Source organism: Patagioenas fasciata, chromosome 2, assembly GCF_037038585.1.
Source record: "Patagioenas fasciata isolate bPatFas1 chromosome 2, bPatFas1.hap1, whole genome shotgun sequence".
In the NCBI taxonomy this organism is placed as follows: domain Eukaryota; kingdom Metazoa; phylum Chordata; class Aves; order Columbiformes; family Columbidae; genus Patagioenas; species Patagioenas fasciata.
The window spans coordinates 151,810,490-151,835,477 of NC_092521.1; the positions used below are offsets into that span (position 1 = coordinate 151,810,490).

Sequence of the window (24,988 nt, forward strand, 5' to 3'; positions counted from 1 at the left end):
GTGATGGGTCCCTATTAACACAGATTAGGCTCATCGGGCCTTTGTTTTGTTTTAAAATGCATCACTTATAATGTCATACCGCACAGGGAGGCCCTGCTTGTACCTGTGAAGGAGTGCTGCTACCCCACAGATCCCAGCAATAGATGCAGTTTAATGTCCAAATGTAGAAAACAAAGTGTTTTAAATTAGCTTTCTAAAATGGTATTAAATACAATTTATCATTGGTTGTTATTTGTCATTTAATTCTTCAGCATTAGTTTAGCTGTGTCTTTCCAGCAGCAATTTCAGCAGAGAAGCCCAGCTGAGAGCAGGAGGGAATGATTGCTCCTTTTGGTGGCATCACACACTAACATCAGGTTACGCCGGTTGTGAAACTCCACTGTCAGCCGGTGTGTGTTCCCCTACAGCCTGAGCGCATCTACGAGATGTTCTCTCCCTTGCCCTGAGGCGACATGAACCATGGTACAGCTGCGTGGAGAACTGCTTCCTGTGGTGAACCCAGGCAAATGTTCAGCACCTTTTTTGGGCTTTTTTGTCGCTGTTGGGTGAGGTTTCTGCCACACCAGCTAGCTGAGCCAACTGTGATCATGTGAGTGACAGTGAAAAGCAGAAGATACACGTGAAGACGTGGGGGCAGCACTGTGGCTGTGCTGAAACAAATCAGTGTGAGTTGCTGTGGGATGGCACTTCCAGTGAAGAACGGCAGTCAGCTGAGACAGAGAAAATGATAATAAAAAAGAATGAATGTGAAAGACAAAATTCTGCCATTTGTAGATAAATGTGCCAATGTTTTCATTTGGGTTACATTTTAACTAAATGCGAGTAACAGTACTTATGTGCTTGATGCATATTTTAATTTGTAAAAATTTCGTTCTATGTGCAGTATACTCTTAATTCCTGCAAAATATTTTCCGTGGTTCAGGAAGGCATCTTGGGTAGTGAATGTACAGGCTGTGAACTCGGTGACACACATTCTTGCAAATTTGTTCCACGGGCAGTGGCTCTGCTGAGGCTGACCCTCCTGCCCATACCCTGCCAAGCCGGTGGCTACGCCGCACTGCACTTGCTCGCCCCGGGCACCCACGGGACCTGGCTGCGCCCACACCCCCATCCTCCTCATCTTCATCCTCCTCCTCTCCGGTCTTCCTCTCGCCCGGCTCCCCCTGCAGATGGGCCTGCTCGGGACGATGGTTTGTTCCTCCCCCGGTAACCGATGGTTCGATCCTGCACGCGGCGTAGCCGGGGAACGCGGGGAACAGGGGCTGCTGAGCGACCCGGCCGTGCGGCGGCAGTGGCGGAGGCGGCTGCGCAGGGTGGCGAAGGGAGCAGCGACCCGGAAGCTCTACCATGTCTAGCCGCTTCCGGGACAGCTCGGGGCCCGGTCACTGCCGGCCGTAGGGGGCGGCCATTTTCCCCAAGAGTGGAGCCGCGGGTCCTCCTGCTGGCGGCGGCGGCGGCCACAGCGACCGAGCGGCGGAGCCTTGCGGGCGGGCACGGCCTCTACGTCGGGGCTGGGAAGCGGGAGAAGCGTCTGTGGTCGCCGCCGCCGTCCCCGCCGGGAGCATGTTTTCCTTCTCCACCGTGCAGCCGCAGGTGAGGGGCCCGTTGCGGTGCGCGGCTGGCAGCGGTCGGGGGCCACTCGCTGTCCGGGTGGAGGCCGCGGGGCGGGCGGAGGTGCTCGGGCGGGTTGCGGGCCCGGCTGGGGAGCCGAGGTCCCCAGGTCCCGGCTGCCCTGTTTTGGGGGTTTGGGGAGCGGGGGTATGGGGGGGGCGGCTCGTGCGCTCCGGGTGTCGCAGCGGGGAGGGAGCGGGCGGGGGCTGCAGCGGACAGCGCTGCTTGTCCGGGAACCGAGTGCGCAGGTGGAGGGACGGGAAAAGCTTGTGAAATCTGAAATGAAGCTACCTGGAAATGGCGCTTTTTAGTTTTCTGTTTTTATAGTAGGAGCAAGGGGTGTGCTGTTGATTGTCACGGGTTGTTGTGGAAACGAGAGAGAAATTACTTAAAACTTAGAAGAGTTAGTGGAGGGAAAGTGCCTGAATTGTTTTTTAGGTAGAATAGCCTAGATGCAATCAGGAAGTTGTCTTTTATTAGACGGTGAGTTGGATGGGACTGGTGCGTTTTACAAACTTTGATTTGGAACAGTGTTTTTAATTTTATGTTTTGTGCAAAAGGTATTAGTATGTGATAGTCCTATTCCACAGTGGGATTTGACTGTTCTTTGCAGATGTGGAGAATGTATCAATCGCTTTAGTTAGTGTAGTGAGATGACAGAACTTGTAATTATATTTTTAGAAGTGCGTCATTCCATCTTTTCGTAGTGCGAAATGCAGGAAGAAGGTTTGGTTAGCGATTGGGATGCTGTCTGTGACCACTAGAGGCTTTATGGTTTTACCACAAACTCTCAGTGTTTAATTATAACTTTAGATAATTAATTCTGAGGCAGTTTTCATGTCTCACAGCATTATCTCTTTTGATCTTCTGTCTAGTCAAAACAGAGACGAAAGTTCTTGGGGAGGGACATTCACAGGCAGAGGCTTAATCAGGTATTGCAATCAGCTGTGGTTCCAGCAGCAGGAGTTGCACCCCAGCTCTCATCCCTACTGATATGTAATGAGGTGTTTTGGAAGTGTTGGATTTATTTGTACCATTTATTTACAATAGACGTAGTCACGTGCTAGAGGAGGAGCCCTGGTACACGGTGCACCTGGGCTTTTGTGCTGATTTCATGAGGTGGTGTCGCCAAGTTGGCTGAATGTTGTTGAACTGCGGAACTTATTGTGATATGTGTATGCGCTTTGTGTAGGCTAGTGTGATACCTAGATATGGTGCTAAAGTGGGATCCATAGGAAAGAAACATGAAGGAAACGTTTGGAAATAATTTATATAATGCAGGAAAAAATATAGATATTTGAAGGTATAAAGGTATGAATTTATAGATGAAAATAGGCGTTGTTTGGAAAATAATGCGCAAGTAAATAGCCCTCTAAGAACAGTGATCTCTGAATTAGTAAGATGTTGAGAAATCCTCGTGATTCAGTCCTATTCAAAAGCAGCCACTGACTGAGCTTCTTGTTCTGGTTGGTTCAAGAGGAAGCAGTTTAATGAGATCTGTTGCTTGGTATCTGTCCAGGGTTAATCTAGAATTTACTATGTTATAATATCTCATATTAAAGTCTGAAATTAAGGCCTACTGGTAAATAGATGGAATACCTCATTTAGCAGTATTTTTCTGTTCATGTTGTTCACAGAGCTTTAGTTCTGTTCCGTTGGTTGTGCTGTGAAGTCTTAACCAGAATGGCGATATTAGTTTTGGCTTGGCAGACACAAAGGCAGGCTCAGGATTATTTTAAGTGGACATTTCTTCCAAAGAAGAGAAAGTTCCTGAATGACATATCAACAGGTTTTAAACATTTGAAGAGATGTTGTCAACTTGCAGACTTGTCAGCATGGAAGTCATTGGTTATTGTTTTTTCTCTCTTTTTCTCCCAGTATTGATTGTGTTTCCTTTTTGTGTCTTCTATTGCTATGTTGGTAAAAAAACCCCACACACCTATTTGGAACATAAGTTAACTGACTGTGATGGGGGTGTGGTGGCTACAAGGGAAAAACATTCCGTTTCACAAGGTTTTGTATTTTATTTGCATGAAATTATTGTTATATTTGTAATATTTGTCAGAAGATGACAGCTGTCTTTTTTGTTCTGTCATCTGGTTGCAACAGCACATATCTAACACAGCAAACAAGTGATACATTAAAAAAAGATTCTGAAGGAAGTATTAAGTGTAGTAGCAATTTTATTTCCCAGTTGTTTTAGCTAAGAGCAATCTATAAGAAGTTGTCTATTACTTTTCTATAACTAAACATTGTCTTAAGTGTGAATTGAGGGCAGTCTTTGCATTTCCTAAGTGTTGATAATCTGTACCCATTTCTGTATTTGAAAAATCGAGTGATTTTTTTCTTTAAACGATGCTTATGTTTGAAAACTACGAGATGTAGCCTCTTTTTTTTTTCTCTCTCTTCTTTTTTTTTTTTTTCTCTTCCAAACTGTGTGAGCCTCTAATTTGTCATGCGTACTTGAAATTTCTTTTTCCTTTAAATAGAGGTGTCAGCTGACACTGTGGTGTTGAAGTTGAGTTCATGTGGTTTATTATGAATTCCTCGGTTAAAAGTCAGGGTTTGGAATGGAGATGTGTTTAAATAGTTTAAACAAGTTATCTGATAAACAAGTTTATCTGATTTTTTTTTTTTTTTTCCTCCAGGCCACTGTTCCCCTGAGTCACCTTATCAATGCCTTTCACTCACCAAAAAGCTCCACTACTGCCAGCACAGCATCCGTGCAGCCTGTCCAGAGGGACACCTCCCCAGAGCATGATCCTCTCAAGAGTGAGGTACTAAAAACCCTTGGAAAAAGTGGTGGTTTGCTTTTAACTGCATTAAATCTGAATAATATCAGTTTAAGTGAATTTAATATTTGACTAATTTTATAAAATAATATGATGTGACTAAATGAAACAATGCTAACACATAGAATGTAACTTTTTGACAGAACTTCAGTTGGTGCTTTGGCAGTAAGGATTGTATAAAAATACAGCATTTCATTAATAAGAAAAAAGCTAATAGTCTCTAGTAATTTGCAAATGAGGAGGTGATATGTTTTCACTGTCAACATTTCTTGCTCTAAAGTAAGAACAACTTTTCGGTTAATAAAACCCTTATTGTCTTTTCACTCTCTGAGTTCTAGCAAAGTTTGTTTCATTACTGCTAGTGAGAAAATGTGTTGAGGGATTACATAGCATATTTGCATGTTTTTCTTATTTTTCTATTAAAATGTCTTTCAGTATCACTAGGTATTTTTGGTTCTTCACATTGGAAATCAAAATACAGGAAGTGCAAAGTAGTATCAGATCTTCCCACTTCTCTTTCAGCTCATTTCGTACAACAAGTATTAAAACTAAGGATGTTTGAGAGGAAAAACATGAAGTCTCACTAACTGCAGAACTTTGGAAATCTGCATGGATTGTACTAATCATTCCTGTGTTCTCATTACATTGTTGAGGGTTTTTTTGTTTGGTTGGTTGGTTGGTTTTAGTTTTTTTGTGGTTCTGTATTTCCTTCTGGTGATTAAAAATTGATTTCAGCATGAGACCTGGATTACTGAACAAAACTAAAAGTATGTTTCTTTTATTCAGTTCTGTATTTGTCTTTCTACTCAGCAAGAGAATCTGATCTCTTAAATACAGAGGGATTTTTCCCACTTAATATTTGCTCTCTAATTTGTCATGCATCTGTTTGCTTCTTCCTACCCTGATAAAAGTATAAAAACAATAATAATTTTTGAAGTCTTTCTTAAACTATTTTTAAAGCAAGTTGATTAGACTGTAATAAACCTAAGCTTAAATAAAGATTATGCTTAAATTTGAAATCAGCAAATACTGATATAGTACATGGATTTCTAATATTGAATAAAGTTGAACTGTTAGAATGGCAAGAATCTTTATTTGAGAATGTGAAGCCTCTGCTGTGAAGTTAAATCTGTATTTGGAAGTAGTAAGAGTAGTAAACCCTTCTGAAGGGTCACAGAATTTTTTTCTTTTTTTTTTCTTTTTTTTTAATCTGTCCCTCTTAGCATTTCAATAATTTTCCAAACAGTTATTTAGCTGAAGTAGGAAGGCTTGATAGGCTTGATCTGCTCCTCTAAACCACGTGCAAAAGTCAAATTATGTTTAAAAATGTGTTCTTACTTATTTTAAGTAAAAGTGGACCAGAAGCAATCTACCCTAGCCTTTAAAACAGAGTACTTTTTACCTAAGAAATGCATTTTAGGCTATAAACTTTGAGTACTGTATTCTGGATGCATGTAGGAATCTCTTCTAGAAAGGCTCCTTTTGACATTTTATTCAAATTGTTTTCATGTATTTCTTTTTATTGGATCCAGTTTCACCTTGAAAGTAGATCAACATAAGGCTTACGTAAAAACAATTTAGGAAAAACAAAAATATAATCCATAATATTCTAATAATCAAAAAGTAAATATCTGTTGCAAATACATTTAGAATGGAATATTTACTTCTCAGTGAAGAAGTTACTGCAGAAGCAATATCGAGAGGCTGATAGATGTTTTAAAGGGTTCAAACCAATACATGTTTTTAAAACATAGTCTCCCATAAAAAAGATTTTTTTCCTATCTGTAAAATACAAGATTAAAATTACTTTTATTAAGGTTACTTCTTTAGTAACTTGAATATATGTGCTTTACCTCCTTGGTTTTTTTGTAGTTTCTTTGCTTTGTAGGAAATTGCAGATCCCAATATTTACCCTTTCCCCACAGAAACTTCTGCCTTTCATTGTGTGTCTACCCAGCTTGTAGCTTTTTCCGGTTTTAATGCTGGGTGTAGCTTCTAACTATGCAGTCTTTGCTGCTGCTGCTAAATCTGCACTATCTTCAAAAAGGCTGTCCAAAAAAAAAAAAAATAATAATTGGAGGGATTTTGCTGTTTGCTCACTTGGATGAAATACAATGGGTGGCTATTGCAGTCCATCTTTCCCCCTGTGCTCTCCATTTGCTCTATCATAAAGAGCAGAAAGAATTGGAAAATGCCATTCTTCTGTTGCCTCCTTCAATCAGGGAGCAGGAAGGTGATAGAAATACTGAACTGGGAAGAAAATATACTTGTCATAAATGTAGTGTAACAATGAAGGTATCAGTGTATGCAAATAGAAAAGTTATTCTGCGTTGACTGCAAATATTCTTTTTTTAATTGTCCTTTCATTCATCTTCATTTAGAAAAATGTTATTTCAGTCTGAGCTGTAAAATATACATGCTGTATCAAGCCAAAAAGTTAACTTGGTTATTCTTTTTTTCCCCAAAGGTAATCTTAAGTAAATTTTAAACATTTATTTATTTTGCAGTCTGTACTTAAATTAAGAGATCTGGGATTGAAAGCTAACCAGTTCAAAGAGTTGGTGAACAGGTTGCTTCCTGGCTTTGGTGCAGAAAACAAAGTCTCTTCGCAGTGGCACACATCGTACATCTCTGCTGAGTCCTTCTTTGAAAACAAGCATGGTATGTTTCAGAGTAAAGTGCTTAAGAGAATTGTAAGCATTAGATTAGAAAGATGAACATATTTATTCTTTAATCGCTGGTGCTGTAGATAACTTGTAGTTTAAAAATCTTTAATAAAAAGAGTATTAATATATATTTTATTGTGTACAGGTTGTCTCTAGAGTGCTGCTTTTGAACCTTGGGAATTTTAGAAAATTTAACCCAGATTTTGGAATTGTTTCTTCAAATTCAGAGTTGAATTTGGCTGCTATTAAGCTTATCTGAACTCAACTGTAGTACAAGTGCATCGTCTCTTAATGGTGAACCTGAGATATGATTTTTTTTTTTCAATGGTTTGTTGCACCAAGTAGAAGAAATTAGCTTTTGCTAATCTACTGATTTAACACAGTTGTGAACGTGTCCAGTTTACGTTATTTTTTGCTTGAAGCAACGTTACACAAGGACATTAATTAGAAAGGAATTTGGGATGGCAAACTTTTAATGGTCCATGTATAGTATTTCATTTCTGAAATAAACCAAGAGTGGTTCCTTACAGTTAAAGACATTTTGTTGGGATTAGTCTAAAATGCAGGAAGCAAGGCCATTGTAAATGCTCAAGAGTGTGTTAGAAACAGCAAATAGCTGACATTTGAGGTAGTGCCTATATAGTGGTGCAGCTGGGAGAACGAGCATAAGAAGAATTTCTCAGGGCTACTCTGGAGAAAAAGTTTTAAATCATATTGTGCTGTGAGACAAAAAAAAATTAGTCCAGAGGCAGTTTGCTGAATGTGAAGAACAAAGCTGCAAATCCTTCAAAGCTTCCATAGCAGCTCACGAGGCTGGTTGTTTCATTCACAGTTGTAAAACAAGGTTATAGGTGGAAAACTGCCACAGGCAAGGAGGGGCTAAATCTTCAAGGATGTGCTTTTGGTGTAGGTGACACTGCTTGCTATGGAGGAGTGTTACTATTGATATGTGTATGTTGTGCATATACTTGAGCTTAAAGTGAGGAGAGTATTTATATTTTTTTAAACTGTTGTGTTCATCACTGTGTAGTGTTAATTAGCCAATATGCAGTGTTGTAGGAGAGTGCAAAATAAACAACACTGTAGAATTTATAGCTAATATTTTTTTCTCCTTCACGTAGTTCCTCAGTATTTCATTAATTAGTTTGTAAGCTGTTATTACAACCATATAACTTAAATTAGCAGGAACACTAGGTTCTTTTTTTTGCTGTCCTAAGTGTATCTAAGCGATTTAATAACTTCATCAGAATATGTAAAATAAAGAAAAAAACCCCACCTTTTTGTGATTACATTAGATTCTGAATTAGTATGGAAGAGAGCATATATAAGCTTGGCCTCATTTTTTTTTTCCCCTTCCCTCCCCAGGTCTCTGTTTCTTAAATAATTCTTACCTGCTAAATGAGGATTTCTTTGATCTTTTGGTAACTAAACAGCAGATCAATCACAGCCTTCTTTCCCTGCAGTCTATAGCATGCTTGAAATAGTATCTCCTAATAAATAAAAGAGCAACACAGCGAAAAAGTTATTTATTTCTTGTTTCTGTGTTGCATGAGGACTGTACAATTAAGTAGACTTAGTACAGTTTAAAATGTTTTCCTACATACATGTAGGAGCAATCTGTTCTTTAAAGCCTTTGAAACTGAAGGATTGGTTGAATGCTGGTCCTTCAGCTTCCTGAATGTCTTTGGATTCCTGTCCAGTCTAGATAACTTGATTCAGCTCTGTACAGGCAGGCAGAGTTTTCCCTCCCAGATACAGCTTCAAATTCAAGATTCTGGGTACCAGTATTTTCGGAAGTTCTAATTAGAAAAGAATTCTGGTATACTGCAAAGTGTCTGACGTAGGCTAATACAATTGAGTTAACTATCTGTGTACTGGTAATGGTCAATTTGTTTAATTACAGATGCCTGAAGGAGCATAGTAAAATAGAATTAACATTTAAGAAAGAAAAATCAACCTATACAGGAAGTAATGTTTAACTGCCATTTAATATAAGGTGTTATTTACACTTTGCTTTATCTTTGTACAGGTTTCGTGGATGTTTTCAGTGCTTTGCGCTCGTCTTGTTTGTACAGACAGCATCCTAATCCTCTCCAAAATTTCTGCTCAGATGTTCGGTGTTGGCCAGGTATAAAGCAATAAACTGCACCATTTTTAATCTCTATAGTATCTGTTTAATCTGGGAGAGTATTTTTACTTATGTCTTAAAGGCATCATTCAGGAAATACTGGTAGACTTCCAGGAGGAACTTAATATTGATATTAACACTTTAAATCGTGAAGTTATTTTTGCATTTGAGTAGTGTGTTTCCAGAATTAAGTTACTAAACATGGTGTAACTATAGAATCTTTTTCAAATACATCAGTATTCGAGGATCATATTTTTAAAAGATGATAGATGAACTGTCTGCTTATGGAATCGATAAATATGTCGAATCTGGTATTCATCCAGACAAAATTTGTAAGGTGCTTGGTGACTGTTTTAAACACTTCTGGATGTGTGATGGGTAATAGCAGGGCTGCGTTAACAAGAACATAATCAGGAGCTCAGGGAGTTCAGGTATTGCCCTCTGTTCCACTCTTCTGATGCTACATCTGGATATTGTGTCTGGTTTTGTGTCCCATTGTTAAGAGAGAGAGGCTGACAAAATGGAGATTGCACCATGCCTTGTGGCCCATCATGAACTGATTGTTTGGCATTTAATATACAGGGAAGCTGAAGGATCTGAGGTTTTAAAGTTAGCAGAAGAGAAGGCAAGGAGTGATCTAGTTGCTGTTGGAGCTGTATTAGTTACATTTCTCTTGCACACCTCAAAGAAGAGGCAAATATTATGAGGAAAAGCAAAGGAAGTTCCTGTTGGAAAATTTTCCCAATGAGAATGGCTAAGTTCTGAAACAGGTTACCTGGAGAGGTTGTGTTACCTTAATCCTTGGAGATATTAAAAACTGAGTTGGATGAGGTCCAGAGCTACCTGACCTGGTGTAAAAGGTAGACCTTTTTTGAGCAGGGGTTTGACCAGATCACCTCCAGAAGTTCCTTTTCTCTGGTGCTATAATATGATAACAGAAGGCTTAGTTAAAACTATATAATTGACTGGTATTGGTGATTATTTTAAAACATAGTAGAGAAAGAAGATATTCTTGGCTTTTGTGATTTATGTGATAAAATCTTCATTACAAGGTTTCTGATGTGATAGAAGATGACACATAGTGCTGTAAGTTCACTGTGACATAGAGTGCTATAAGGTCACTGTTTAAGTGGTCTAATTTCTTTTGTCAGTTCTGAAGTTAACAGCACACCTCAGCCATTCCAGATCTCCTTGGAGCACTGGTAAAAGCTGAGCTTTTAGCCAGAGCTTATTTTAGGGCAGGAACTTTCATTCTCATCCTTCTGGATTAGCTTCAGAGTGTTTAATGTTTGTCAGCCTGCCTGGATTTAATTTGGCTGTATGTCTCTTCCTGTGACAGTGGTAGGGTGGACCAATTATCTGTAAGTCACAACGTGAAGTCCTGATTATTTTAACACAAAAATTTATGGGAAAATATTGTGAAACAGTAAGGAGTTTGCTTGCAGATTCAGATTACAAACATGGTTAATGATCATGTAAGTATCTGTTTACAGTACTAAAATTGATTGGCTCATTTATGCAGTTTATTGCTATTAGATCCAGAGGTGTCTGTCATACAGTTTTCTCATTTTTACGGTTTTGGTCAGGCATCTTAAACAGATTGCTCTTCGCAATTCTCTTCATTTTCTACTGTGGATATTTTGGGAAGGTCATGATAGTCTTTTTCATATAATAGTTTCTGAAATATCTTTGGCCTTTTTTCTTTTGTAGTGGTAGTAATGGATAGTTTTTAACTTCTTAAATTTCTTATTATTGTTTTAAGTTTACATACAATCGCGGACCTTTAAGACTTTGAGATCAAGAGCAAGACGTCTGCAGTCAACATCTGAACAACTCACGGAAACAAGAACCTCACTTTCTTCGCTTTTGAAGGTGAACACAAGCAGCATTATGAAGTTGTTTTGGGCTTATTCAGACCATTTCTTTCTCTTGCATGAACCTTCACAATTTACCAAGGGTGTTTTGTTTCAGTAGTGTGAAAAATTTTCTTAATTCTAAAACTTGAGCTATTGACAACATTCTGTTTTTTCTTATTAATATGAAGATTTGCTTCATATATCATCAATATAAAGGTTATTTCTATTTTTTATGATACTAGAGTCAGTGTTCTACATTCTAGAAATAAAATTCTTCGTATTCTGTTTTTGTGGCTTTGTTAAAAAGAGCTTGGAGTCAAATGAAGTATTAATTTAAACAAATACAGCTAGTTTAACATAAGAATGTGTATTTTTTTTAAGCAGTTCAGCATCGGATTGTTTCTTTAAGAACAGACTTACTTGTGGCTAGTATATTTTTAAGATACAAAAATTCCAAACTCCCTGTTTTTATGGGTTGCAAACACACTTCTATAAATAACTAGCCAGACTTGAGGCAGCCAAGCGCTTAAAGAAACTGAGTTACCCTAGGTATTATTTGCTTCTAATCGATTGTACAGAAGTCAGGCTAATTAAAGTGTTGGATCTTATTGTGTGTGTAAATTAGCTTTGATTGAGCTCTATCAAAACTGTGCTTATGAAGAATGTTTCACATTTGGAAATACTGTCGTTTAAGTTGATTTCACAAAGCAAAAAGCTGAAGCGAACAACTCCCCCTGAATCTGGTGTACAAAGCTGCCTGCGTGCAAATGTAGGCTGCGTTTGCTGTGTGGAACTCGGGTCCGGGCGGGCTCTGAACTGATCCTGTTCAGCAAGAATCAGGGTTGCCCCAGTGTGGAGCCATTGTGATTCCACACTTCAAGCTACTGCCTGGTGTCATCTAACTGACCCCATAGTACCTGAATTATATGCTGGTTTTATTTTATTTTTTCCCCTCACCCATGCTAGCCAGGTAGTAAGTTAACTCTGTATTTGAACTTAAGAGTGGTGTACTGACACTGCTGTGGAAAATATTTTAGGGCTTTTTCCTGAGAAAGCGAAGAATTGATGTTGAAAACTTGGATGCGCTAATGAAAACAAAAAACATCCCAGAGGCACACCAGGATGCTTTTAAAACTGGTTTTGCAGAGGGCTTTTTGAAAGCACAAGTATTCCTGCAAAAAACACTTGGTAAGTTGTCCTAGTTTGTGTATCTTTACATTCAGAAGGTAGTTTATTTCAGCCCATTTAAAAACTTTTCTTTGTTTTCTTTTACAGATTCCTTAAGAAGATCACGTTTGCTTTCTTTCTTTCTCTTTGTTCTTTGTTTTTATCTTGCTGTATATTCATCATTTTTACCTGGGAAAGGCTCCTTCTCTGATGCTGGTTAGTTGACACTTTTCCCTCACTCTTTCACTTGAGTTGTTTCTTCCACTAAGTTTAGCACAAATTTAATGTGTTATGATATTATGATTGTTTTAGTGTAACATTTCAATGTACTAATGAGAGAGAAGAGTTATCTACTGCTTTTGGCTACAGCCTTTCAGACAATAGTGTGATAACAAAAAAGTTGTCTGTTAGTATAGTTATTTTAATTCTCTTGGTGAAACAATTACTTGGAAACAAGCAGAGAAGTCACACTGTTCACCAGTTACGTATTTATCTTTGAATTTAGATGATGTGTTACCTGGTTCAGCAGTAGGCAAAATAGTTTGATTTTTATTTGTAATCACAGCCTAGTTTATAGCAACTTGGTACTTGCATGGCCAAATTATCTTGAGAAATCTGTTGGAAATAGTGGAATGATCAAAGGCTGAGCTAGTGTAAATGCAGGATTTTGGCTTCGTGCTGTCACCTGAGTCTCAAGAAAGTTAGAATATGTGCAGAAACACTGAGGAAGAACCTGTGGTTTTGTGTATCTGCTTTTGGATGCAGGGCTTTCAGCACTACAAATGACTAAAAAGCACTTAAATTACTGAATTAATTGCAAATATTTTAAAGGTTTGTTTGTGGTGGTTGTTTTTGTTTAATTTAGGTTTTGGCTTTTATTTCATTTTTAAGTAAATCTTATTCTTGCTGGACACTTGTAAATGGAAACATGCCCTTTTAAAAGGGCAGGTGTAAACTTAGTAGCTTAATGGTATGCCTTCAAGTGCGAAGTTCAGTCTTGGAATGAAATGGCTTAATGTGTACATTTGTTGTTCATCATCTGCTGTTTGCTATTAGTACGCTTTCGAACATCGAGTATCTTTGATGCAGCAGTTGATCCAATCCAGTTGAAAAATGTCACCTTTGAACATGTAAAAGGGGTAAGTTCAAAAGTTGAGTGTGTGAGTTCTTGCTTAACTAATCATAGTTAGCCTGAAGAATGTCTTGCTCTGTTCAAGAAATTTCTTTTTATGGACTGAAACCTTATATATTGACCACTCCAAGCTCAAGATCGAGAAAGGTTTTTAACTACTCTTGTTCAATTTTATGTGTTAGTAGCCTTTAATACCTTAAGAAAGGTGTACTCTCGACTTGTTGAATCACATTTTTAAAGGCTAGAATGGCAAAAGATGAGCCATAAATATCCACGTTAATCTATTTTTTGCAGAAGTTGACCAATACAAGAAGATGACAATGCCATTTGATTATTTCTCGCTTAGTACTGTCTGTTTCAGATATATGATATTAGGACAGGGGATACAGAGATTCCCGGAAAGACCTGAGCATGTCACCGCTGATGGGATAGCTTTATTTTTTTATTCAACTTGTTCTTTGGCTGTCGATGGCAAAATGAAGACCTCACCCTCTCCTTCGCCTTGGACAAATAGATAGAATTAATCTCTTTTTAGCTAATTAGACTATTATCTTGATGTAGAATTTTTGATTTTTTTAAATTTTGTTGGTCAGATCTGATCTTGAGCTGGTTGTTCCTTTAGTATTATTAACTTTAGTGTGTACTTATTATTCCTGTGAACAGTTCTAGGAAATAGGTTGAGTTAAACTCATGGACACTTGGTATCCACACAATCATGTAGTACACTTTTATATCTTCTTTCTGTTGTGTATTTTTGATCAATACACAGTTAGAGACTTAGACTTGTCTAAGTCTCTAATATAAAACTCATAAAAATGATGCAGCATTTTATAAATGCTTAGTGATATTTTGTGGCATGTTTTTAATGTGTAGGTTGAAGAAGCTAAACAAGAATTGCAAGAAGTTGTGGAATTCCTGAAAAACCCACATAAATTTACTGTACTAGGAGGTAAACTTCCAAAAGGTAAGAATCATTGCTCAGAAGTTAAAATCACGTGTAGCCATGGCTGTCTTCGTAACTTTGTTCTTTACTGAGTGACAAACCTACAGCCTAGCTTCTGAATGTTTTTTCCTTTAGTTAGGGAATAAAAAAAAAAAAGTAACCAAAATGAGCCTGAGTACTACTATTGGCTTTAGTTTGTATTTGGGAACAGTTGTGAAATAATATTAAAACATAGGTACTAGATTTCCTTGTTTGTCTAAAATATTTGAAGAACAAATGGATATTTGAAGAGAGTTGCAAAAGCTTCTTTATTAAAGGATACCCTTAAATGAGGTACTTGGGGGTGGGGAAGTGGAGGCTGAGGTGGTTGTGTTGTGTACTTCCTCTCTGACCTTCAGTTCCCTAAGTGTAAAAATCTGTTGTTACTGCCTACCCTCACAGAGTGTTTGAGGTATCTGAGATACTCAGACTGAACCAGCAAAGATGCCTGGGTACATCTTGCATTTGGTAGAAATTCAAGAATAACATTGGGGTAACCAGCTGTGACAGTGCGAAGCAGCAGAGCGTAGATTCCAGGCAAAAAGCCTTTCAAAAATCAAACCTGTGTTTATCATTGTTAGCAGCCACCTTCACAGGGTTAAGAATCAATATTTCTATGAAGTGCCAAGTAAACCTTTTAGGGATGATGTACCAAACTACCAATATTTTTTCTAGTTTGTAACTGAACATAACATACTATTAAAAAAATATTTACCAATAAAGTTACGCATAGTTTGTGATAATGCCTTTTTGAGTACAACTTTATGTAGCCCGGTGGTCTTTAGGTCGGTATTATTTTTCACCTCCTTTAACTGTCTCTATAAGGGTATCGTTTTTTTAAAGTTAATAGCTTCTTGTCACCAGAATTTTTAATTCTATTTTACGTTTTCTCAGAAAGATACATAAGTTTAGTCTCGAAAACTTACCCTAATAGCTTCCTGTCACCAAAATTTTTAATTCTGTTTTGCCTTTTTCTTTAGCTGAGAAAGATGCGTAAGTTTAGTCTTGAAAACTTAACATAATGCAAAAATAGCCTTTATTTCTTCTGTACTGCATTCAGCACCTTGTGTGCTTGCTAACTGCTTCAGTTCAGAAACAAATGCTTTCATTTAAAAGGATGTTTAGACTTGATTGTAGCAGAAGGCCAAGTGACTCTGAAATATGTAAGCCTGATAAGTCTGTTTCCTGTTGGTAGTCTACACTGTTTAAAGTTGATTACTTGAAATTATTTAATTAAAAAAAATCCACTATCAGGAACGGCTAAAAAAATCTTTGTTTGAAGAACATACTATTAGGGATTCTGCTGCTAAACTGAGCAGTAACTTTGTAGAATACTTCAGGCTTCGGTTTTAATTTGATAGTCCTACAAGTCGTTTATGGATCAGAGTGGATCTAGATCTGTTGTAGGAAACTTCTTCAGACTGCAGGTAATGAGCAGTATCTGAAGTGGGATGGTAACAGCTCTTTGAAGCCAAGTGTAAATTATTTATTCTAATCTATGGAAGAAACAGTACTACATGTATAAGATGACTGTGCAAGTTTGGTGTTTTTGTTGTTTGGTTTTTTTTGTTTGTCTCTTTAGGAATTCTGTTAGTTGGACCACCTGGTACTGGTAAAACTCTTCTTGCAAGGGCTGTAGCTGGTGAAGCTGATGTTCCATTTTATTATGCATCTGGATCTGAGTTTGATGAGATGTTTGTTGGTGTCGGAGCTAGTCGCATCCGGAGCCTATTCAGTAAGTTAAATATTTGTGGGTTTTGAATCTTTTAGCATACAAGATCAAGTATTCAGTGTTTACAAGGTTTGATTAGGTACAGTTTGGGTTACTAAATAAAATTTTAATAGATCCAAGTTCTTCACCCAGGTCTATGAAATAAACTATTGTAAGGAGTTGATACAAAATATAACTGATTTCTTAATCTCTTTTACTTGTAAATTGTTGTAGCATGGTAAGAATAAGGTGATGTGGAGATGAAAAATCTTACTTCTCTCTGTGTCGCTTCATTTCAAAAATATATTTCGTTTTTTTTTTTTCTGAGGGGGTGGTAAAATCAAGACAGTTCTGGTGATGCTAGTAAAACACTTTATAATCCAAGAGCAAGAGAAATAGTAGAATCCTAAATTATGTGATAGATTTTTCTTTTGTGTGCTTCAAGCGTCTTTCAGCTATTTTTCTTTTGTCAGGGGAAGCAAAAGCAAATGCACCATGTGTTATATTTATTGATGAGTTGGACTCTGTTGGTGGGAAGAGAATTGAATCTCCAATGCATCCCTATTCAAGACAGACGATTAATCAACTTCTTGCTGAAATGGACGGGTAAATATATGGATTCTGAGGGCATAGAAGGTGCTTGACTGACTGGTACTTGGACTATTTGGGTGCATTTTTCTTCCCTTGAAAGCTTGCTTTCTTTCTTTTTTTTTTTTTTTTTTTTAATGCTTTTAACGCATTAAAGATACTTTTATGGCCACTTTCTAGTACTGCCAACAATAGCATTAATGGCCTTACTGTAAAGAATATAGAAGCTTCTGAGTTGTAGTAATACCATAGATGCAATTATTTTACATAATTTCTCATTTTTTTTAGGCTGCCTGTATATCTGAAGGAAGGAGTTCAGCTCTGCTTTTATCCAGTTGCTAGGTTAAATGTCGTCATTCTTGGATCACATGTTATGTTTTGATAATGTGTTTTTTTCTGACCAGTTGAGGTCATCTGAAATAAGAAATAGAAGTAGTTATTGAGCAAAAAATGGTGTAAATTCTGTCTCCAAAAACCCCTCCAACATTCTCTCCCTTTTGTCTTTTTCCTGTACAGGTTTAAACCTAATGAAGGTGTTGTTATTATTGGTGCAACAAACTTCCCTGAAGCATTAGATAAGTGAGTATAATGTATCGATAATTTCTACAGAGCATGTATTAAAAACCCAATAAACATCCCCCCCAAAACAAACAAACAAGAACTACAAAGTTCCTTGTGATAATCTTGTATGACAGCAATATATTAATAGCTGGGTTTTTTCCCTCTTAAAAAGGCTGTGTATTGACCAGTTTTGGGCATTTTAAAAGGCTTTTGTGTTAAATAAGGAAAATGAAGTAACATGCTTCTAAGCATCTAAAATTTCTGTAAATTTTTATACTTAAATTGACTACCTGCATTCCTTGTTTGCAATACAAAATTTTCAAATGCAAAATAACTTTTTAAATGGGTTGGTAATAAACATCTTTCATCTGTCTTTTACCAATAAGAAAATCATTTTCTTTGCACCTGCTCATCAGACATAGTCTGGATCGTAGATGTCTATAGAAATATTACATGTTTTTTTGTTCCTTATGTATATTAGTAACAGTTTACTGCAACATTTCTAAGTCATTTGATTAAATTGTCTTTTCCTTTAGTGCATTAATACGTCCTGGTCGCTTTGATATGCAAGTTACTGTTCCCAAGCCTGATGTGAGAGGTCGTACAGAAATTCTGAAGTGGTACCTTAATAAAATAAAGTATGATCCATGTAAGTAAATACTTTACGGTAATATTTTTTTATGTAACAGTTTTTATACTGGATCAGCCCTCTCCTATATTAGTCGTTTATTTCATCAGCATTTGTGTCTCAGTAAAGAACACAAAAATTGCCGGGTACATTCCATTATGACAGTTTTCTGAGACACTGTTTCTTTCTAATCCCAAACAGTTCATGGTGTCTTAAGAATTATGCTTCATTTCTTCTAAAGTTGAAATTTTTTTAACGTGTTAGTTTAATAGACCATAACTCTTACTTATAATTCTATCATTTCTTGATATTTCTTCATGATACAAGCTTTTTTGGGAGTAATATGGACCTGAATAGCAAGTTTGTTTTTCCCCACAGCTGTTGATCCAGAAATAATTGCTCGTGGCACAGTGGGATTTTCTGGAGCAGAGCTTGAGAATCTTGTAAATCAAGCTGCCTTAAAGGCAGCTGTTGATGGAAAAGATATGGTAACCATGAAAGAACTGGAATTCTCCAAGGACAAAATTCTAATGGGTAGGATTTTATACAAAAGACATACATATATGTTACAGTACTCGGGGATAAGAAAGGTATCATGTTTTACTTGAGCTTAGAAGACGACACACACTTCATTTCTTACCCTTCCCCTACTCATTCCTAAAGGAAAGGAGAGAGTAAATGATTAGAAACCTGGAACTTCTGTTCATCTAACTTGTCATGTGGTAACAAAAAACTTAAACGTCTGAGACATACACACTAAAAATCTGGTCTGTTCATACTTGAGAGAAATGGAATTTTCTTAGACTGCATTTTAAATCTATTCCTTTAAAAGCAAATTGTCTATAGAGTATATTGAGGTGCATTTTAAACATTAAAATCCTACATGTAAACATTTTGCACTTAACGAGTGTTAATTTTGCTTGCATGATGTTCCTCAGCTACTTTGTGCTCTGTACATGTAATATATGGTTTGTGGTGATCAACTGTACAAAAAGTTCATTTATTGTTCCTCCATTTAAGGACCTGAACGTAGAAGTGTGGAAATTGATGAGAAAAACAAAACCATCACCGCTTACCATGAATCTGGACATGCTATCATTGCATATTATACTAAGGATGCAATGCCCATCAACAAGGCAACAATCATGACACGAGGAACGACACTTGGACATGTGAGCGTTTGTGGAATTCGATGTTGGTTTAGTGTTGTTGAGGGATTTGCGAACAGTGTTTTTTGTTGTAATTATATTAATGCATGTTGCAATATGTAGAAATACTCAGTTATGAGCAATCTCTTGGAAAACTCACTGGTCATCTTTTCTGTGTGATAGAAAGCTTTCTTCACTTTGAAATAAAATAGCATATGCTGGTGTAATAGTTCACATAAACACACATTTCTTTCCTTGTGTGATTCTGTTGCAGTTAAAATAGCACCCAGCAGTGAAACTTTGAAGAAGTTTCAAGGACTTGAAAGTAGAAGCACTGCTCAACTATACTTTTAACACAAAAATCCTTTATCAAGTTGTTCTTTGTCCAGAGTGACTTTTTGTAAACCTGGTCTCACATAGATATATCTCTAAGTTTTTCTATTCTAGCTTTAGCTGCCAAGCATTTGAACAGAAAAATATTTATATTATGTCTATTTCTGTTGAACTTTATCCAAGGTAATGTGTTCAGTTAAAAAAGATCATCGGCCTGAATCCTCCAGGCAAGCTGATTTGTGCTTGGTGCAAGTGTAGGGAACAAGGAGAAATTGATTGAGTAGATTGTTTTGTTTATTCTGGTGGTAGGTTTAATTTGCTTAATTTTATGTGGTGTTCGTGGCCTGTAGGAGACTATTGCAGCTGGTAGACTTAACACCTCCAGATAACCTGATGAGCGCGTAGTCTAGGAGGGGGTCCAGAGCATTCAGATTCTTGCATAAAAGCCTTTATATCTGCTTTGAATATAAACAAGAATATTTTTCAGATTATTTCAGTATTTCTTCGGTTTATTGTTACCTGACCACAATTCTGTATCTTACAGGTGTCTTTGCTCCCAGAAAATGACAGATGGAGTGAAACTAGATCCCAGTTGCTTGCGCAGATGGATGTCTGTATGGGAGGAAGAGTAGCAGAAGAGCTCATATTTGGAAGTGATCACATCACAACAGGTCCCGTTTTGTAGTTAAAAGAAGTTTTGATCAAAGCTTTTGGACTGGCATGTTTAACTTGGCTTCAATAACATAATTTACATCTGTTTGCTGTCTAGGTGCTTCCAGCGATTTTGACAATGCTACTAAAATTGCAAAACTGATGGTGACTAGATTTGGAATGAGCGAGAAGGTAGTATCATCAATCCTTAAACATTTATCTATTACAAAGAAAAGTTCTGTAACGAAATGCCTGTTTGGCTGTCAGTGATCAGAGACTAAATCGTTCCGGTAAAAAAGTAAGTGAGCTTTATGACTGGCCCTGCTCTAGAGAGTTCAGCTGGAAAACCTGTATATTTGACAGTTGAAAAACAAACTTGCACGATCTTCACCTCATAATTATCTTGAAAGTTACTAATGTCTGCAGAAAATGTTTGTAATAAAACCAAGCATTTTGGAATTGAGGATAATCTTGGGGGTGAGGTGGGACAACAACTTTTCTAGACTTCTAAAGAAACTTCTTTAGTCATCTGTATTACCTATCAAGTGTTAGTAGTCTGGGGATTTTGTTTTGCTTTTTAAATAAGAAAACACTTAGTCAGGATCTGTACTGTGACATGTTGAAATAGAACTCTGCACTGTTTACACTGTTGATGAACAGACTTCTTGTTTTGCTCTTGTTGCATTTGATTAATGGTTTTATTTGTTTGCAAGTAGAAGCTATAGGTGCTGAAGCTCTTCCAGTGTGCTTTGTATATTACTGCGACAGCGGCAGAAGATAAAGATTTTATTGTTGTTGTTTTTTAGCTTGGTGTTATGACCTATACTGATTCAGGCAAACTTAGCCCTGAAACTCAGTCTGCAATTGAACAGGAAGTAAGAACTCTTCTACGGGTAAGACTCTCTTCTCCTCTGCTCTGATACATTTATTTTCAGATGAGTTGAGCATCAGCTTGCTTGATTATTCAGTTTGATAATGTGTATTGGTGAAAATACACAGGTGGACAGAAATATTTCCAGGTATTAAATGTAGCTGCAACTTTGAATCTCTGCGTATCATGCACAAGTAGTGAGAAGCAAGTTGATGCTGTTAAGTTCTTCAATACGCACTTTAACACTTCCTCTTATGTTTGGTCAGGATTTGTATTTTGCCTGTTTTATTCATGGGTAAAAAAGTATGGTTATACATTTTCTCAGAACAGATGTGAATGTTTTTAAACTTGCAACTAAATGGTTTTGTATGGAATCACAGGAATGGCCCTATCGCATCAGAGAGTTGCCTTTTCCAGTATCCCACTCCTCACAGTGATCACTATCAGGTGCTTTAGGGAAATTTGTAACACTTTGTGATCACGAAACTTCCAGATCACTGTTCAGGTAATCTGAATTAGCTTGGTACAGGCTGGAGAATTATTTATTCAAAGCATTTGAACAATTAACACTTTGCTGTACCTGGTTTTGAACTGACTCAATCATGTCAGAACTACCTCTGTGTAATTAGAAGTTAAAGTTGAAGCTGGTAATGCTGGCAGTGTGCATCTGCTTGCAGCAGCTGGTAACTTGTGTAGCATTCAGCTTTCTGAAAGTACATAATACTTTGAGAGTTTTATTAGGTTTTAAAAACTTCAGGCTTTGAGGAATGTCCCTTGAATGCTGTAGCACTGCTCATAAAGTAAAATAAATATATTTAATTTAATCAGCAACTTTTCAAATCTAGTAAGCCTTTTCTAAGTCATATATAAAAACCGAAGGTCTGTCTCAGGATTTTATTTTTAGTCCTACTTCTGCAAAATGCAAAGGTGGCGCTTTTTTTTTTTTTTTATCATTAATAATTATGCCAGCTGGATTTTAATTCTTCTTGACACAGGAGCTGTGCTGTCTATGAAATGTACGGCACAACTTTAAATGTTTGTTTCAAGCTGTATTTACCAGGAACCAATTTTTAAAGTGGAATCTTGCTGTTGTTTTTGTACAAAGTATTAAAATCTCCTTTTACCTTTTTTAATATTAGGACTCATATGAGCGAGCAAAGAACATCCTGAAGACTCATGCAAAAGAACACAAGAATTTAGCAGAAGCTTTATTGAAATATGAGACTTTGGATGCCAAAGAGATCCAAATTGTTCTAGAGGGGAAAAAACTAGAAGTAAGATGATCACTTCTGTGATACAGCAACTGATAATTTGAAGAATGTACATCTAACAATGCAGTAGTCTTATGCAGCATAGCATTTTTTTCCCTTCCTGATGTGTGTATGGCATTAGTGACACTTTGATATTATTCTGTCTCTTGCGAACTTCTGTTACTCATCTATTTGTTGTGTCTCATTAGAACAAGACACAAAATAAAACAAGTTCCTCATCCTCTGCTCCCTATACTCTTTCCACAAGAAGTTATTTAGAATGATGAATCCCAGGGTTGAATTCAGCATTTTGGTTCAGTAAAATGTGTTGAAGCTGAGAAGAAAAACATGCAGCTCTAGTGGTGTGTTTTGGCACAGCTTCCTGGGCCGTGCTGCTACATGTGCATTTGACACAATACCCCACAACGTGTGCTATGGCGCGTTTCATGGGTAGTGACAGATTGGTTTGAAAAACAGCAGTGTGTTGTCTGACTAATGCTCATACTCTGTTTGAGGCCAGAGATCACTTGTAAAGAAGACTCACTTAGAAACGTAACAAAACATCTCTAAGAATGAGGCAGCTACACAGCACGTTTCTGTTAAAGAAAGTTGTGGGAGCTCTATGTTAGGCAAAAACATTAGGTTGTGTTTCCAGTGCTTTTGGGGCTAAATACACACATATATGGCTGAGAGTGAAATTTTAATGCTAAACCAATAGGTTAAACACATCTGAGCCTCTTTGGACCATGTTTTGGGCAGAACCATGGCAGGGATAAGAGAAATACTTATGACCTCTGTGCTGCTGACAAGATTCTACATATTTTTTATGACTGCAGTAGATGGTTATCAGTACTTTGACAGTGCTTTTGCACTGCTGGAGATTCTACAGAAATAGTTTCTACTAATACTATGTATGGGCGTTAGATTATCCAGCAGATAATTTCTTCAAAGAGGGCAATATTGCTCACTAAAAAGTAGTTCAGAAAATGTTTGAAGCATGTGTTGTTTCAAATAACATTCCCAGTTCTGTTCTACCGTAGAAGTAGGGAAATAAAACCTTTTCTTTCAACCATTACAGAAACTTCTGGAAATTTTAAGATAATAGGAAAAAGTTTTTGAAAACAAAAGCAGTTTCCAATCAAGTGGAAGTGATTGCTAGCAGTTATATCCCAGTATTCTTCTGATCTCATGGAGCTGGTTTTTAGGAATGACACATCTTGATGTAATCTTTCTGCACAATTAATTGTAGACTCTTGGGACTATAAACTTCTGTTGCAGAGAGGGCCTTTATTAGTGTGTTAATGTGGAAGGTTACCATACTGGGACATTAAAATAGTTGGGCTGGTGCCAATAAATGTGAGTGGAAATCAGTAGCTACACTTAAAACTAGAAGTAACATAGTATTTTAGAATTTTCTGAGTGTAACGCTTGATTATAACCTAGGGTTTTTTTAAGTAAGATCACATGCATTTCTTTTCTTTCTTTCAAAACCAGGTTAACTTTCTATTTGCCTATTTTTGTGAGCTTACTATAGTGGCATCCCAATGCAGTGTGGGAGAACTTCCAAATGTTATAAACCAGTATACCAAATGTCTAGGCTGACCAGTTACAGTTGTACATGTATTTTAGAAATATGCCAACAGAAACAGAAATATACTGCATATTTGGCATCTCTTTTGGAGTAATAAAGGTTAATTTTAATTATGCATATTGGTTTTCCTTTTATTCACTGTAAGTTGTTATAAATTGTAATACCAAGTTCCCTACTATGTAAATTGAAGTGTATAAAACATTTAAACTTGTAAATAAATTTAAGAATTATGGCAAAAATGCATTCTCTCTACTTAGATTTCTAGGGAATGTTCTCCCTAGAAATTCAGACTTTTTTTTTCAATTACTGTTTGAGTAGTGGGACTTGGATGGGAACTTTTCCAGCTAAATGTGAATCTGCATTTAGAAACAAAGGCAAAAAACTTACTTGAAGTCATTGAAATCTATACTGAATAATCTGAGTTGGGGGGCAAGTCCTTGAGGTCTAATTCATTTTTCTCATTCAAAAGCTCTATGCAAAGAAGTAGCGAGTCCTGTTCCTTTTGTCTATTCTTTAAGATGCCTTCCTTTTTTAAGTCATTTTGGATTTTGATTTTAGTTTCGTTTTCTGTGGCAGTGTAGTCAATAACAGCTTTTGGACAGAACGTTGTCAGTGTTCTTTGATAAATGCTTTTGTTGGAATCCAGATTCAGCCCATACTGAGGAACTGGTCACACAATTTGTTCTTGGCTATCAGTGATTTATCTAGGGCTTTGTTATGTAGCTTTCATAGTGACTCTAAGTTGAAATATTTAATGCCTGTAGACTAGGATTCATTGCTCTGAAAATTAGTGTCAGTACTTTCTTTGTCCTGGAAGTTAATTTCTCAATGACTTGGTTTTACAGTCTGCTGTCCCCATAGAGACAGCAGGAAGGACAGAAGGATTCTGCCCTGGCTACCCAGTAGCCCCCAGAAACCCCCCCAGAACAGAGGCAGACCCAGCTTTGTCACACTTGCCGTGTCTCTCAGAAGAAACCCTTTATAATAGAATCAAAATGTCCTGAGCCGGAAGGGACCCACAAGGATCATTGAGTCCAACTCCTGTCCCTGCATGACAACTCCACACTTCACACCATCTGTCTGAGGGTGTTGTCCAGTCTCTTCTTGAACACTGTCAGGATTGGGGCTGTGAAACCTCCCTGGGGAGCCTGTTCCAGTGCTCCAGCACCCTCTGGGTGAAGAACCTTTTCCTAATGTCCAACCTAACCTCCCCTGGCACATCTTCCTGACATTCCCTTAGGTTCTGTCTCTGGTCACCAGACAGAAGAGATCGGTGCCTGCCCCTCCTGTAGACCATGATGAAGTCTCCTCCAGGCTGAACG

The 24,988-nt window shown here is 37.3% G+C and overlaps 1 protein-coding gene across 1 annotated transcript; it reads left to right on the plus strand.

Moving 5' to 3' along the window:
• The first annotated feature begins 1,376 nt into the window (after window positions 1-1,376).
• On the plus strand, window positions 1,377-23,783 carry YME1L1 (YME1 like 1 ATPase). The gene is made up of 19 exons (XM_065830141.2): window positions 1,377-1,593; window positions 4,260-4,388; window positions 6,911-7,064; window positions 9,099-9,197; window positions 10,960-11,069; window positions 12,091-12,241; window positions 12,329-12,436; window positions 13,277-13,359; window positions 14,226-14,316; window positions 15,917-16,069; window positions 16,519-16,651; window positions 17,150-17,212; window positions 17,731-17,843; window positions 18,201-18,356; window positions 18,843-18,994; window positions 19,848-19,974; window positions 20,073-20,146; window positions 20,761-20,847; window positions 21,965-23,783. The coding sequence occupies exons 1-19, from the start codon at window positions 1,564-1,566 to the stop codon at window positions 22,106-22,108; spliced, it is 2,157 nt and encodes a 718-aa protein (XP_065686213.1). The 5' UTR covers window positions 1,377-1,563; the 3' UTR covers window positions 22,109-23,783.
• The last annotated feature ends 1,205 nt before the right edge of the window (window positions 23,784-24,988 follow it).